General features: G+C 40.8%; 2 protein-coding genes across 2 annotated transcripts; both read right to left on the reverse strand.

The window, feature by feature from the left end:
* Positions 1-1,992: 1,992 nt before the first annotated feature.
* Positions 1,993-7,983, reverse strand: LOC121393957 (adhesion G-protein coupled receptor F3-like). Its single transcript, XM_041563816.1, has 5 exons — positions 7,494-7,983; positions 4,699-6,432; positions 4,002-4,043; positions 3,407-3,514; positions 1,993-2,079 (listed from the first exon to the last, which is right to left on the reverse strand). Exons 1-5 carry the CDS (start codon positions 7,698-7,700, stop codon positions 2,035-2,037), a joined length of 2,136 nt encoding a protein of 711 aa, XP_041419750.1. The 5' UTR covers positions 7,701-7,983; the 3' UTR covers positions 1,993-2,034.
* A 3,378-nt stretch (positions 7,984-11,361) lies between these two features.
* LOC121393869 (adhesion G protein-coupled receptor F5-like) lies at positions 11,362-16,280 on the reverse strand. The gene is made up of 3 exons (XM_041563631.1): positions 14,450-16,280; positions 12,206-12,352; positions 11,362-11,844 (listed from the first exon to the last, which is right to left on the reverse strand). Exons 1-3 carry the CDS (start codon positions 14,490-14,492, stop codon positions 11,660-11,662), a joined length of 375 nt encoding a protein of 124 aa, XP_041419565.1. The 5' UTR covers positions 14,493-16,280; the 3' UTR covers positions 11,362-11,659.
* Between the last annotated feature and the right edge of the window lie 126 nt (positions 16,281-16,406).

Raw genomic sequence — 16,406 nt, forward strand, 5'->3', positions numbered from 1 at the left:
AAATTGGTGGGACCACATATAAAAAAAAATGTAAAATGCAGAAAAATGTAAAATCATGGGATTTAAAACCGAGGTTTCACTGTATTCATATTAAGGGCTCTTACAAATGGGCGGTTTTTCCTGCGCAGGAGTAGATGCACTCAATTATTGTCAATAGGGCTGTACTCACACAGACGCATGTATGTGCCGAAAGCAGGTGAAATGCAACATGCTGTGTCCCACCTGCGTTTGGCGCTTACATGTCTGTGTGAGTACAGCCCACTTCACAATAATTGATTGGGTCTACTCCTACATTCCCCTGCGGCTGAGCGGAAGAAAGCGCAACACAGAGGAGCGCAGCTAAAAACGCCCGTGTGAAAGAGACTTTAGGGTTTAGTTCTCCTTTAAGCAATAAAAGGTGTGCAGAGAAGAATTTGCTTTCTCTAGCTATCATACATGAAGGTAGGGGTAGGATCATCAATGTCTGCCATCAGTAATCACAGTCCTTGCTAATAGGACCCAAATTATTAACTCACTGGTCACCTGGATGCTCTGGTGCTGGTGGTCCTTGCCAAGAAGTAAAACGTGGCCCTAAAAAATAATGCCAGTCTGAGGCATGAATACACCCCGATCCGCTTTTGCTACTCCCCAATGATCCCACCCAAACCCTGCCAATCACCACAAGCCCCTTCCCTTCAAATTACACTAATTTATTTCAGCAGACCCCCATCTGCCTCAGGCCCCAGATCTCCTGTTCCCCCTGATGGTGGTTTTTGGATCGTCCATTAAAACCTTGTTGATGACACATTAAGATTATATTCCCTGTTACGTGTAGTTCATTTGGGCTAAACCTTCTGTACTACTACAATGTAAACCTGGAGAGACTATACCTTGTATGTACCTTTTTCAGTTTCTCTTCTAAACCAAATATTTATGTATTTAATAGACCTATAGACAAGTATGGGACCTGTTATCCAGAATGCTCTGGACCTGGGGCTTTCTGATTAACAGACATTTCTGTAATTTGGATCTTCATGATCTTTTGATCTTCATACCTTAAGTCTACTCGAAAATCATATAAACATTAAATAAAGCCAATAGGCTGGTTTTGCTTCCAATAAGGATTAAGTATATCTTAGTTGGGATCAAGTTACTATTTTATTATTACACAGAAAAAGGAAATCATTTTTAAAAATCTGGATTATTTGGATGAAATGGAGTCTATGGGAGACGGCCTTTCTGTAATTAGAAGCTTTCTGGATAACGGGTTTCGAGGTAACTGATCCCATACCTTTTGGGGTTTGATCAGGAATTCATTTAAAACAGTTGGCGTTCACGAGCCCTTATGTAAAATCCGTTAAGTACCTTTTCATATGAAAAGTTGAAATTCCACTATATACGCACTTCATAGTCTTTATATTGTGGAATTATTTTACTAGAAAAATGTGTATTTTTGTCCGCTCTGATTGAAAATGGTCATTTGAAACCCAAGTATTCGTTGTCTTTATGTAGTCCAGCCGTAGCGCGAGTGAGATTTGTACACAGTCCGTTCCATGTTTTACAATTGACAATGGCCGCTGTTTTCTTCTGATCAACAGGATCTTTAAAGGGACAGGCAGCAAATTGGAGTTCATAGACATTGAGATCTGTAGGAGCCCTAAGTTGCACAGTAGCAACTCACAGGTTCAGACGACTTCCCCCGTATGATTGGCAGGTCGTGGGCTGGTTTGGGTTGAGCTCTTCTTTCCAGTCTCCCCGCCCACAACTTTACTGTACTGACTTCCACCTCCAGTGAGCACTTTTTATTGTCATGCTTGTGTTCCCCTCCGATTGTGTGATGTCATAGCTGGGGGCGGGTCTATAAATATGGAGGCACACTGGGCCAGGGTCAGGTGTGGGTGTTGGAGGGGAGACTTTTTGTAGCTCCGCACATCACATCAGCACCTCTAGGTCAGGTTCTATTAGTTCAACCATTCACGTTGTTGCCAGGCAGATTATAGTAATGGATGGATAGAGTCACATGATGCAATGCATATGTTTAATGACAAATTTATTTTAGGCTTTCCATTTCCTCCAGAATTTCCATCTGGTGTGTTGGTCCTGTATGCGAGAGAAATAGGACAGGATTTAGACTTATTTATCATAATTAGACTTTACACTTGGCTTAACCTGCCATTTAGCTTGTGATGACTTTTCATCACCTACAATGGAAACCATGAAATAGGGGCTTGAGCCTTAAAGTCATTGGGTGGATTCTGTGTGCAGGCGCCATGACACCCCAATGATCAGCAGAGCGGGAGCTGGAGCTTATATAATCAGTTAAATAGTGCCATGTCTATTTATATAGGGCCATAATGGAAATAAGGACTGGCTGATGGGACTAGGCTAGGGCCCACCCACTAGGGAGATATTCTGGTTGGCTAATCCAGCCCTTACTGCACCCTTCCTTCCACCCCAGATCACCAACTACTGCTGTGAAGGCTCCATACAACCACTACAGAAAAAGTACCAGATTCAAAACATTTTTATACAAGCTTCATCTCATGAAAATAAAAACTTTCATTTTAATTTAATCAATTAAAAATTCTATGCTAAGTCTTAAAAAAAACAAAAAACAAGCTACTCTTCACCCATCCCCCCTCTTAGCAATCTCTCTCTACATACAGGACTTTACTTAGGGGCAGTTAAACCAAAAAAATCTTAATTTTTCATTAAAAAAAAAAACTGCCTTGGTGCAATGTAGGAGATAGACTTCTGAGAAGAGGATATTTATACATTTTCCATAGAATGAAGCTTATATTAATTTGTTCATTTTAGTTACCATTTAATGCTAAGTGATCATTAGTTAGGAGTTAATGAGCAAGAGCAGAAATACAAGGAAGCGGATTCTGTCATGATTGTTATGGTGTAGCTTTTATCACTACATTACACTGTGTATATTGTAAATATTTCATTCTGCTATTTAGAATTGTTATTCTTTACCAACAAAATGTATTTTTTTTAGTAATATTGGTGTGTAGGCAGCCATCTCCGCGCGCCTGATCCTGAGCTTTCAGAAAGAGTCAGCACTTCACAAGGCAACTGCTTTCGCATAAGCTATTAATTTCTTCTACTCAATATAACTGAAGTCGCAGTTGGGCTTGGGTGTTTTACTATTGATTGTTGTTCTCAAATCTACCACTAGGTGGAGCACTGGAACATTTTCAGCACAACTCACGTGACTGAGGGCAGCTGGGAAACTGAGAACATGTCAAGGCCCACATCAACATTCAAAATGAAATATTAAAAAATCTGTTTGCTCTTTTGAAAAACAGATTTCAATACAGAATTCTGCTGGAGGGGCTCTATTATCTGATACAATTAAAAAAAACTTTTCCCTTGACAGAATCTCTATTAAAATGTTTCCACCTATCAGTCAAGGCATTACCAGTGTGTATGAGCTCTTTTCCCTTCTCCTCCACAAGCAGTTTATGGATGAAATTGGTGGGATCAAGTCTCGAAGCCATCGTAATCGCTTTAATATCGCCATCCAGACCTGGAAAGATGCGCAATCAATTAATAACAAGGATATGGAGTCTATTGTCCACCATGCTTCAGACCTGGATGGCCTTTCTGGTGTGTATCCTAATTTAAAGTACTGGAATATGGTTACCGTAGTAATTGTATTGGTAAAAATACATACCAAAAAAAAAACTCTTTCCCCAAGTTTTTAAACCCCCTCCCCCTATTAAATTTGTATTGTGGATTAACAGTTTGGAGGACTATCAGAGATCAAGCACTGAGCTTTAACACCCCACAGAACAGAATGGTGCGCTCACAGCAAAAGCATTCCGTCACACTTATCAGCTTTGGTGCCTTTTTTTTTATTCGTTACTTTCCTGATTGTCAGCGACATTCAATAAACTGAAATCCTGGAAGTTTTTATTAAAAAAAATCTGCCCCCTTTATGTCCATGTCAGGAACTGCTGAGCAGGTGTAATGTAGCTTTAAATCCAGCAATGTAGGAAATTCTCAATCCTCACCCTTTTGTCCATAAGGCAGCCAAACACAGATATGAAAAGACCCTGAGAAATAATTAATAAAAAAAAAACTTGGGTTAAAATAATTATCAGCAATAATAGGAATAATCCTACAATGTTTGTTGTCTTTGCTTTCCATTACTATTTCTCATGATCTATCCATTGAGTACAATGAGACACAGGGCGGTGTAATAATTCCACTGTTGTAAAATATGGGGCTACTAGAAGTAGGAATGCACCGAAACCACTATTTTGGATTCGGCCGAACCCTGAATACTGAACGAATCCTAATTTGCATATGCAAATTAGGGGCGGGAAGGGGAAAACATTTTTTACTTCCTTGTTTTGTGACAAAAAAAACACCTGATTCCCCTCCTAATTTGCATATGCAAATTAGGATTTGGTTCGGCTGGGCAGAAGGATTCGGCCCGAATTCTGCTGAAAAAGGCAGAATCCTGGCCAAATCCCGAACCGAATCCTGGATTCGGTGCATCCCTAACTATGTCACCTTGGAGTTCCATGGGCTGGAGTTCCAGGAGCTCTGCCTCTATATGGTCAAGGAAGTCCACTCTCACTTATAATATCACTATATAAAAGCCAAGTCTAAGGTGATTGTCCCTATAACAATACATACAGCAAAGCACTCATGATCTGTCTAATACAGATCTCATGCACTGACCCGCTGTCTCCTCTGACTTACCTGAAATGAATTCAGAATGTTAGAGATGAAATCCAAGAACACCTGCACTCCGCACATTACGGACATTGCCAATTCAAGGACCCAAGTCAGGGCAAAGATAGTTGTCAGGATAAGGAGGGGCTTAAAGATGGCTATCAAGTCTTCTCTATCTTCTCCTTCTGAACTCTCTTCTGAACTTTCTCCTGACCTCTCTTTTGCACTTTCTTCTGACCTCTCTCTTGCACTCTCTTCTGAACTCTCTTTTGCACTCTCTTCTGAACTCTCTTTTGCACTCTCTTCTGATCTCTCATTTGCACTCCCTTTTGAACTTTCTTCTGGCCTCTCTTTTGCCTGCCCTTCTGCACTTTCTTCTGACCTCTCTTTTGCACACCCATTAGTGCTATCTCTTGACCTCTCTTTTGCCTGCCCTTCTGCACTTTCTTCTGACCTCTCTTTTGCACACCCATTAGTGCTATCTCTTGACCTCTCTTTTGGCTGCCCTTCTCCACTTTCTTCTGAACTTTCAGATTGGGAAGGCTTCATCAGCTTCCAAATTCCCACAATTACTACGACGATGTTCATGAAACTAATGATCAGAACTGGCGCAGAGAAAGTATTGATGGCCCCATTTTCTACATTCAAAAAACAAATATCTGCAGTAACATAAGTCCCTGACGGATGATAGAGAGACAAAGTCACAAGAGCTATTATCAGCGGGCAAAGGTAACCGATAGCCAGCATGATGACTACTAAGGACTTCTTCTGTAACTTAAGAAAACCCAAGACGAGTTGCTGAAATAAAAGAAGTCCTTCGAAGAGCATCCAAAACGAGGCAGCCATGTAAAAAAGGTGCTTGAAAAATGCTGCCGCGGTACAGAAGTCAGGAGTGAGCGTCGTACCGATGATGCAGGATGATCCCAAGAAGCACAAGTCGGCCATCAACCAACACAGGGCAATGTTGACTATAGACATTTGATGGCAAAAGGAGATCTGACTCTTCACAATAAACCTCCACTCCACAAGATATATGAGAAGAGAAAGGATAAGACTTGCAATGGACGTTGATCTACCAAAGAGATTTAGAGATTTCCAGCGACATTCCTCTTGAGGGGTGGGGATAAAGGTCACAAGGGAAAGAGATGTTTGGTGTTTGCAACTGCACACTGTGATGTTGTCCTTGGTGTAGGTGAGGCATTCCTCAGGAGACCAACCACCATTTCCATCAAATAGATTGTAGTCCCATAAAACACACTGAGATAGGTCTACTTCTGTCCTATTTAAGTCACTTGCTCTCTCAAAAATCAGATCGATGCCGTCTTGTCTCAGACTCTCCTGGTTGATATTAAAGTTGTTCATTAAGATAATGTCTTTGATGACGTGGCCAGACCCCTTTAAATTGTTCCCATAATTATTAGGCAGTATTTTACTTAGTTTCTTGATTGCCATACTGGCCATGGTGAGGTTGCCAATCTGAGTAAGTTCTTGTAGAGCAGTGCTCTTGAACAACATCTGCACCCTAGGGCTAATACTCAAGGTGCTGTGAGAGGCCAATGTAGAGGGTTCTAGTACAAAAATATTCAGCTCAACATTAGGAGCGATGATCTGCAGATCTTTAGCCTGTGGTTCTAGGACCCTCAGCATGTTCTCCAGTGATTGTGTAAATTTGGATCCTATGGCCGGATCTTCATAATGGATATTATACCACAGGTTTGGCAGCTCGTATTCTAAGATCTGACTGCTCACAGTAATACAGTCCTGTGAAGAAAGAATAACATATAGTGCCTTAAACACACCCACTTAATAAGCTCTACAACAACATTAGCTGTACAACCCTCATCTCAGCCTTTCGTTGTTTATTCTTCAACTCTCCTTGGACAATGAGACTAGTTCAATAAAGTTACAAAGAGCTGACGATGATGAAGCAGAGATGAGACTGTTTCATCTTCTACCAGTGGTCCCCAACCAGTGGCTCACAAGCAACATGTTGTTCACCAGTGGCCTCAAAGCAGGTGCTTATAGTTGAACTCCAGGCTTGGAAGGAAGTTTTGGTTGCATAAAAAACATTTGTATTGCAAAACAGAACCTTCTGTAGGCTGCCAGTCCACACAGAGGTGCCCCAGTAACCAATCACAGCCCATATTTGGCACCCCTGGATCTTTTTGCATGCTCATGTTGCTCTACAACCTTTTTCTGAATGTGGCTCATTTGGGGAAAAAGGTTGAGAACCCCTGTTTTATACCCTTGCACGTTGTCTGTAGGTTAAGACAGCCATTATAACTTACTATTGTGTGGGTTATACATTATACTATTGCTTCATTATACATTTTACAAAGGGACTAAGTTTTACCTGCAACTTACCTGCTGCTTTCATAGTAAAACTCCCACTGATGTCTAATAAAAGGGCAGCCAAGTTTGGGAGGTTTACTTTGAAAGCAGCAAGTTAAGTTGCAGGTAAAACTTAGTCCCTGTGTAAAATGTATAATGAAGCAATAGAATTCTTAATGAATCAGATGAAAATTAAGCGTAGGACTGGCCAGATATGGGATGACTTTGACGTAGTTGTTCAGCTTAAATATATTGCAATATATGGACAAACAATCGCTGTTTTGTTTAAAGGGTAAGGCATTTTTCAGTAGCAGTAGCACAAAATGTCTTAAATATTTTGATAATGGGTTGAGGGCAGAGGACTCTTGTATTTGTCAGCTTCTTCCTCTAATGGGAAAGGAACTAAGGATGATTGTGATAAGAAGCATCTTCCATACAAAGACAAAGAATGTAGAGTACAGTCAATGACCAATTTTTAGAAAAATACTTACAGTCATAATACTGACGTTGATGGCTATGTTATTTTCTATGGCAGCGAGAGAGAGTGTATACATAGTCTGTATAGCCGCCGTAACATCCCAGGAAGTGCTGATGTATTGGCCCCTTCCCATCGTGTAGAACTTCAAACTCCCGATCATCAAGGGAATCTCAGTCACTGGTGTCCCCAGGCCAGCCTTCAGCCACTGGGGAGAGAACATAATTAGACAGTTAGACGACTGGGACAGTGAGGTCTTTATTTCTTTGACCTAGACATACACAACAATTGGCACCCTTGTGTGTTCAGGACTAACTCCTAGGATCAATATCGACATCCCAGGTCCCTGCTGATTTATGAGCTATTCTATAATTACATTGACCTGATGCTTTATGCCAACCAATCACATTACTTGGAAAGCAGGTTGGTAGTGCACCAATAGCAAGTGGCAGTTTTTTAAACTGAAGCAACTCACTGAAAGCCAGTTGTGTTTCCATATGATTGTATTACAGCCCCACTCCTTTACTGTGGCTTTCTTTGTAAGCAGGCTACTCCATTATTCCATAGGACCCTGTCTAGTTGCAGGCCTCATTGAGGTCTTCTTCTTTGGACTGCTTGTCACTGTACCACTGTTGTAAAAGCAAAGAAATGAAAAACCTGACAACCTCTCGAGTGTACCCTAAATAATTAAAGAACATATAACCAGTGGAGCAACCCTAAGCTTTCTCACTATTTCTACCCAAAAGATCCATAATATTTTAGCAATAGGTTCCATTCCTTATAAGCAAGTCAGCAGATATTTTATTGCACATTCACTTTTTACTACAATAAACAACAAAACAACAATAGTACAGTAGATAGATGATCCATAAAAGACAGCTAGCTAGATAGATTTGATTGATTGATAGAGGAGACATATGATAGATAGATAGATAGATAGATAGATAGATAGATAGATGATAGATAGACCCACCTTAGCTTGCTCCAGTAGGGACACCACCTTTATATCCTGGCATTTGAAATAGGGGAAAGCCCACCACCCATATATATTGCAACTCCTGGTTATGGTGCCAGATTTACCTTCTGGACAGAGGATTTCCGCCTCATACCCAGCTTTAGTCTCTTTCCAGCTGGGATTAAACACATCTTGAGGACAATACAAGTCTCCAGCTGAGGAAGAAAGAGCCTCAAGTTATATCTGCTTATTCCATAGAAAGTGTGTGACGCCTTGTAAATAGCACATAAAGGGGGCACAGCATAGTGCTGTCACCACAGTAGGAGTGATGCAATGATAAGGGACCATTAGATCATGTATGATCTATTCTTCATCATAATGTTTGTTTTTCCTGTTCCTGCCCAGAGTGGTCCCCACTTTTAGCACCCCTACAAAAGACATTTTTCTTACCCACCTTGTATGACCACAATGCTGATTTGGGCTTCTGCAACTTGTTCCACATTCCCCAGGAACCTACAGGTGTAAATTGTATCTGCGGCAGGAACAGTTGTGATGGTCAGTGTGTAGCACAGGTTCCATATTCTTCTCACCACAACTGAGAACATAAACACATTCCTTTTCATATTTATGGGGTCAAATGACAACAACATTTTCTATTCCTAACAAAGTAACCAGCAGCTGTTTTATTTAATTTAATGAACTTATTTATTCTTACTAGAAATATCCTCCTGGCTGGAAGATTTGGTCGTTGAGTGATTCTGAGTTTATTACTAAATGTGTTTGATGTGAGATTACTGAGTCTTTAAGTCTGTCCTAGCCAGCGTGGAGTTGGGATACTTAGGAAAAGGTTGTGTTCTGCTCTATGGGAGCTCTGTTGATCCCCTCAGATCATCTTAATGGGGGTGTGTTTTGGGTAGGTCAGGGTGTGGTTATCAGAGGTTGTTGAGAGTTGTAGGACAAAAATGGGCGAGAAGTTGCAGGTTCAACATCTCAGACTAGATCATTTCTCATCCTTTCAGACTCTTCTTCTCTAACCCCCGGCCTCACAACTAGATCTAAATAGGCCCAACAACCAGAAAAAAACCAGCAGCCATTCCCTAACCTTTTACTCATGTAATAAAATAGGATCTCACGTCCAGAAGGTCCCCAATCCCAAACATAAGTTGTGTGGCCAAATCAGTGATGAATTTGTCCTTTCTTTGAGTGTTGGTTTAATACTTACTTTTAGTTTTCTATTTGTAATTTTCCCTAAAAAGAATTGACCTGCTGCCCCTACTGGTTTCATGGTTTGGTGCGTGATTTTGCTTGTTTTTTTTCCCAGATCGTGATATTTTACCTCCCTGCTGGCCCCACGCCTGGACTTCGGAAGAAAATAAATGACTAAATAAAATAACAGACATGGTTAGCAGACAGAAAAACATCAGCCTTGTCTTGGGGCCCAGGTACCACTGAGGGTAATTAGAGAGTAAGGCTTCCAAAGGTCAGTTTGAGAGAAGCATGATAAGTAATCAAAGCAAAACTAGAACATGGTCTTCTTCAGTGGTGCTTTAGGCCATAGTAGGGGGCCAAAGGGCAACATCGCTGGCTATTGTATTCATAATTCCTCTTCAAATGTTGTTCTATATAGACAGGATAGAATGAGCAGATTGGAACTCTGCAAGGCCAAAGACATCACTGGGCACCCAGGTTAAAAAACCCACAACCATCCTGCCACTTGGATAGAATTCAAAATGGGAAAAACCCTTGTGATTAATTATGTCAGCCGAATACACAACATTCATCATTTCAGGGGCTTGTCCCTTCATCAGTGTTCCCTTGAGGAAGGGGTGTCCCCAAAATGTTGTTTTTTGTATTTGTTTGACATAATAAATCACATGGGTTTTTCTACATGGGCATCCAAGTGCCATGGTTGCTTTATCTTGTAAAAGTGGCTAGCAGATCCGGAACTTGGGGTTGGGTATCTAACCAAACAGAAGACAGCAGGCACTCACAGATCTACGAGTCTTCTGTCTGGTTGGATACCGTCACCTTGAGCTGTAGGTCTGGGGCATGTGTCAGACCCCACATACTACTGGTGAGATTACAAATCTATTGGCTTTGCATTGGGAATTTTCTTCTTTAATGTTGGCAAGATAGTTGCCTGGGGTGCATTACTTGGGGGGAGGGGGGGTTACAAAGTGTGCAACTAGTGGGGAGGGAGCAAGTGTCAGCTGGGAGGGTGGTGATCAACTGGATGTGGCAGAGGGGAGCAGTGAAAGCAGAGAGTGGACAGGCTGGTGGGGAACCAGGGCAAGTAGTATTGACTTGACACCAACTGAGCAAAGGTAAAATCAAAATAGAGACCCAACAGCCAATCATTTAGGCCCCTCATACACAAGTACAAACAAACCTGAAGCCATGGGGCCAGGATCCCAGAAAACAGTGTAGTTCTGCCCATCGTCCCACACGCAGCACTCTAATGTGATCCCCAGAAAGAGGGTGCTCATAACTGAGGCCTGTGACGAGACCTTTGTGATGTCCTGGGTGCGAAGGGGAAAATCCACCGTAAAATCCACTTGCCAGTATACGTTTTTGTAAATATAGTTGCAAATATACTGACCTGCAAGGCATAAGACACAAATGGTGGAATTCTTAATACGTTCTAAATAACGAGTTCTTCACTTGCCTCTATCGCCTCTATCAGAGGTCATTATTATAACTCATTCAGGGAGTAATAAAACAGGTCTAGATTTCTCATTGGCAGTGGAAACCAGGTGGCATTCCTGTGGTCATGAAGGCAAAGACACTGCACTATACTTACCTCCCCACATTCTGGTAGAGTCCCTTATAGTAAGGGTTGAGTTGAAGGCAAATTTTTCTATGCTAATTTTTGCCCCATTGAAAAGCTCCGTCATCAGGATCCAATACTTATTTTTAATAAACCACCTAATGTTGGTGACTTCTTTGGTGGAAGAGAAGAGCAGTTGGACGTCGCTGCCAATACTGATTGTGCTCGACAGTAATGAGATCATTCCAGGATCTGAAATGGAAATAGTAAGGATATGTTTTAATCTTTTCTAATCATAGGAAAAAGTGCCTTCACCCAAACCCTAAAGTCTATGCTGGGTCAGCTCTTAGTAACCTAATCACAAAATGAGAGCATGTGCCATTCATATCACTGCCCCATCACTGCTCAATCATAGGAGAGCACAATAGAATGTCATCAACGTATCGACACACATTCATATTCATTGATGCCTACTTGTTGGTGGAAGTTCACAGTAAGCGGCAGTTGATGTCCATTGAGCGCACAGACAATAAGGGCTCAGAACCCAAATTGGGACGCACAGCAGGTTTTCCGTGCACTTTGGGATGTTCAACATGAAGCCGGACTGGCACGTGCAACGTAGATCCAGAAGCCCCCTGGTGCATTCTTGTAACAGACACATGGGATTAGTATAATATTGATCAAGGGACCAACTGCAACACAACATTGACATTGAAAAACCTTTCCTCAAATGCCCTTAAAATATGATTCTAAAAATAGATTCAAACATTTGCCACACTGCCATGTACTATGAACCCCTTTATTGGGTTCATTTGTCTCCTCTATATACCCCAAGATATTTCTCCATATCTGCACTACGTCTAATTATTATCACTTCCCTCCCCCCACATTTAACACATTTACCCCCCTTTCTTTAAACATTTCCTTACCCTCGAGTGCTTTTGCTCAATGCCTCCCAACCTCTTTGGCCAAGATACTGTATCCCCCAGAGATTTGTTGAACCCACCTGAGGCAACTGTAATGTTGGTGATCTCAATTCCCGACCCAGTGCTGGGAAAGGAGAAGTTACCCAGAAAGTATTTGACAACTTGTACCGTGACTGCGTTTATATCCTGGGGGATAAACTGGACGTAGAAAGAAGAAGGTTCCTGACCTGAAATACATCAGACACAGCAGCAGAATTTCTTTTTTAAAATATTTTATTTTTCAGCTTTCAAAACTACAAACAATTAAAATAGGGAAAAAAACAAGAAGAGAAAAGGGGACAGGACATATATGGAATATGCCTTAAACATAACCCCATATAGCATTGAACTTCTCTGGTCAACCTCTAGCTAAGTAGGTGAGTTTCTGGCTCTGGAGGGAGTCACTCGTTTTTGCCAGAATTGTAGGTTAAATTTCAGAAGATCGAGTTTCTCATAAATGTACTGAAGAATCTCGCTCCAATATCTTTGAACTACTGGGCAGCAGTGTCAGACTGGGACACCAGAGGCCACCCAAAAACCTTAGACCAGGGGCCACGCCCAGTACTATTATTATTCTTCCTCTCCTCACTCAACCTCTATTCTCCTAGACTTTTTTTATTCCATCTATTTAGTCTCTTTGTTCTCATAGAAATAGGGAATGGTCATGAGCAGCATGAGGGGTCACTGACACCTGGGCCCACCAGGAGTTTTACTGGTATCCCTGTGGGCCAGTGCCAGGCAGGACCACAACACATGGAAAAGGGAGTCTATATCATCCCTGCATTTAAGACATTGATCAGAAACAATATCATATATTTTTGCTAAGCGATAGGGAGTTAAATACGCCCTTTTCAAAAAAAAATTTGTATATATATATATATATATATCCCTCATAGAGATTGACATCTCTGGGACCAGTTTAAGAGCGTCTGTCCACATTTCCTCCTCCAGCTCAGGAACATTTCACTGACATTTAATCCAAGGTTTTCTCCAAGGGAGAAGGGACCCGGTATAATGTTCAGCCAAGAGGTTTAGTCCTGCCTATACAAGTACTTCTCAAGAGTTGTTTCAGCCAAGTTAACAGGTCAAGGAGCAGAATTTCTAGTTAACTGATATTCAATCTCTCTATGAAAGCCACAGAACACAATTTATTTGTGCCAAATCTACATGTAGAAAATCCACGCAAATCCTCAAACTTGGCATAGATATTTCCAGTGGAACATTTTTGAGCTAATTCAGATAAAATTCTGTAATGTGAGGTATCCCAAACCCAGAACAAACCCTAAGGTCTCCACCTATAACAGCCGACTTTATGGTCAATAACAGGGCAGGCAGCAAACTAGGGAAGGTCAGGAACAGACAAGACAGACTAGAAATACAGCCAGGATCAGAAATAGACCTATGCTGGGCAACGAACAATTACCCGCAGACCCTTTAAATATTTGAATTTCATGCCAAGCTCGATGATGTCAGATGCATCGATTACATTAAAGTCCGCGTCAAAAGAGAATCGGCGCTCAACCCACTAGACCACCAGTTATTTGCACAAATTTTGACTGAATTCATGAAAATCATGAGGCGTTACTACAATGTTTTTAGTTATATAGGTATGGGACCAGGGGTTTTCCAGATAACAGATCTTTCTGTAATTTGTATCTTTGTCTACTAGAAAATCATAAAAAACATTAAATAAAGCCAATAGGCTGGTTTTGCCTCCAATAAGGATTAATTATATCTTAGTTGGGATCAAGTACAAACGACTGTTTTATTATTACACAGAAAAAGGAAATCATTCGCACTGAATACACTTTTTGGGATTCGGACTAATCCCCGAATCCTTCATGAAAGATTTGCTCGAATACTGAACCAAATCCGAATCATAATTTGCATATGCAAATTAGGGGTGGGAAGAAAAACGTGGAAAGAATTTTTTTTACTTCCTTGTTTTGTTACAAAAAGTCACGTTATTTCCCTCCCTGGCCCTATGCAAATTAGGATTTGGATTCGGTCCAGCCAGGCACAAGGATTCGGCTGAATCGGAATCCTGCTGAATCCCGAGCTGAATCCTGGATTCGGGGCATCCCTGCATTTAACAGTATGTTTAGCTGCCTGTGATGGATCAGCACATCTTCTATTGCAAACTCCTTTCATGAATCAACGCAGCTTCTTCCCTTTTCCCCCGTTACTGGCAGATCTTCTCCCAAACAGCATTCCTGTCTACTGGATCTGTTCACTGACCAATCTCTGTTTACCCTACAGCTACTGGACATATTTATTGTACTCACCAACCAATCTCTTCACACGACTTCCACTGTCTCTGCCCATCATTTCCTGCTGACATCAACATTTTTTACAAAAAGTCAGAAACAAAGCTTTTGAAACCTGTTCTTCAATCTTTATGGCAGTGTAAAGTAAATGTTATTGAGTGGATCCATTATTTTATTTGAATAAAATACACATAATCAGAATTAAATAACTGAGAAATAATGTGACGTCTTTTGTGGAACTTGTATCAATTTATGTAATTAATAAATAATTGGAATAAAAGGAAGGAAAACCCCCACTAGACAAGTCGGTTAGATGTCACCTTTTATGTTTCCCTTTTTATTCCCTAATGAGTTCTTCAAATACAAATTCTCCTCATTGATTAATATGTTAAAATATAACAGCTCAGTTCACCATGACTGCATTTCTTCACACTGGAAACTGTTGTGTAATTTAGGTTGGAATAAGAAGGGAGCTAAGCAACCAAGCTTGATGTTATGTGAGTCAGGACATGCCTTGTGGAGATAATGGGGTTTTATCAGCAGGTCACCAAGTTCTAGAAATCACAATGTTCAGTCTATTGCTCATTTGCTTGATGTCCATAAGGTCAGCAGTAGATCCTGGCACCTTAAACTTCCGAGCAACCACAGTATCACCCCTGAGATAGCTATCTTCATAAAAAACCCTTGAAGGACACTTTTGTTAACTTTCTGGTGGTAGTTAAATTCTGTGAGAACATGTCCTGGACTTAGTCTAAGGCTATGGTCAAAGTAGTGTAATTCAGACGACTCTGACTCAAATAGTGCTTGGTTTATTTACTTGATTCCTTCAGTTTCTTATTTCTTTCTGACCCTGTTCAGATTAATGCATCTTCCTGCTCTTAAAGTGTGTGGGCAGATTTTGCATGTAATAATTGTTTCATATGAAATCTAAAAAGGTAACTGAACAGTAAAATAATGTTAGTTTTACACTGTCGATGTTTCCTAATGACATCTGGGTCTAGTGGTTGGACAAATGCTCTTATCCCTGATCAACCAAGAATCTTACACGTCTTCTAAAATAGATCCTTCCATGTCCAGATTAGTAGTCCTGATCAATGGACCATTGTCCAATCAAATTCTTCAGCATGGTATTTCCAGGGCAATTCACTAAGACCAATTCTATGGACTCACCAGCTCTCTACCAAACAATCTTAAGGCTTTTTGCCATTGACTGCAATCTGCAAATGAACCCACTGAAGGAAAGACCATGGGACATCTGAAGCCAACTCCAATGTCCCTCCTGACCCCAAAATGAGTCCCTGTATCAATTTTGAATAAAGTGTATTAATTTCTGTGACTCTGTATTATCTAATTTGTTAAACTGTATCCAACCCTTTCTTGAAGCTACCTAATAAATCTGCCACTATAACTAGTCCCTGGAAAGAATTCCACACCTGCTTCTAATCCAAGCGGATGAACTTGCCTAGATGTCTATGTTCTCTGATGTACATCTCCACAAGTTGCTCTCATTATCAATACAGGGTTGCCTGTGCACAATGAGGTCCTTTGCTGATCTTCTATTTTGCCTCATTGGGATTTAGCATTTTAATGGTTAATTGCCCTTAAAGTCAAATAAGGACTACAATAATTAACAGGGATGTTGCTGTGGATGAAATATAAAAAGGGAACTGACCCTGCAGATGTTCTGTGTTTACAACTGCTTTGATTAAATCCCTTGCTGAGTTATTTGCATTGCTGCTCACATCCGATGATTTGTCAGCCAAACGATAAGACTATGTTTGAATAAAATAATAAAAGAATCCAGCGAGAGCAGAGAAAGAGTTACACATCTATTTTTCCTTCCTGGAGTTTTCACAATGCGAGCTCAATAAAGTAGTAAATTAAAAGTGGAGGGTTGTCAACACAATCGTATAAGCAGCATTTATCTGAGAAGATCTGGAGATCTCTGGCAATGAGTTAGAAATAAAGTTATACT

Source organism: Xenopus laevis, chromosome 5L (genome assembly GCF_017654675.1).
Source record: "Xenopus laevis strain J_2021 chromosome 5L, Xenopus_laevis_v10.1, whole genome shotgun sequence".
NCBI lineage: Eukaryota > Metazoa > Chordata > Amphibia > Anura > Pipidae > Xenopus > Xenopus laevis.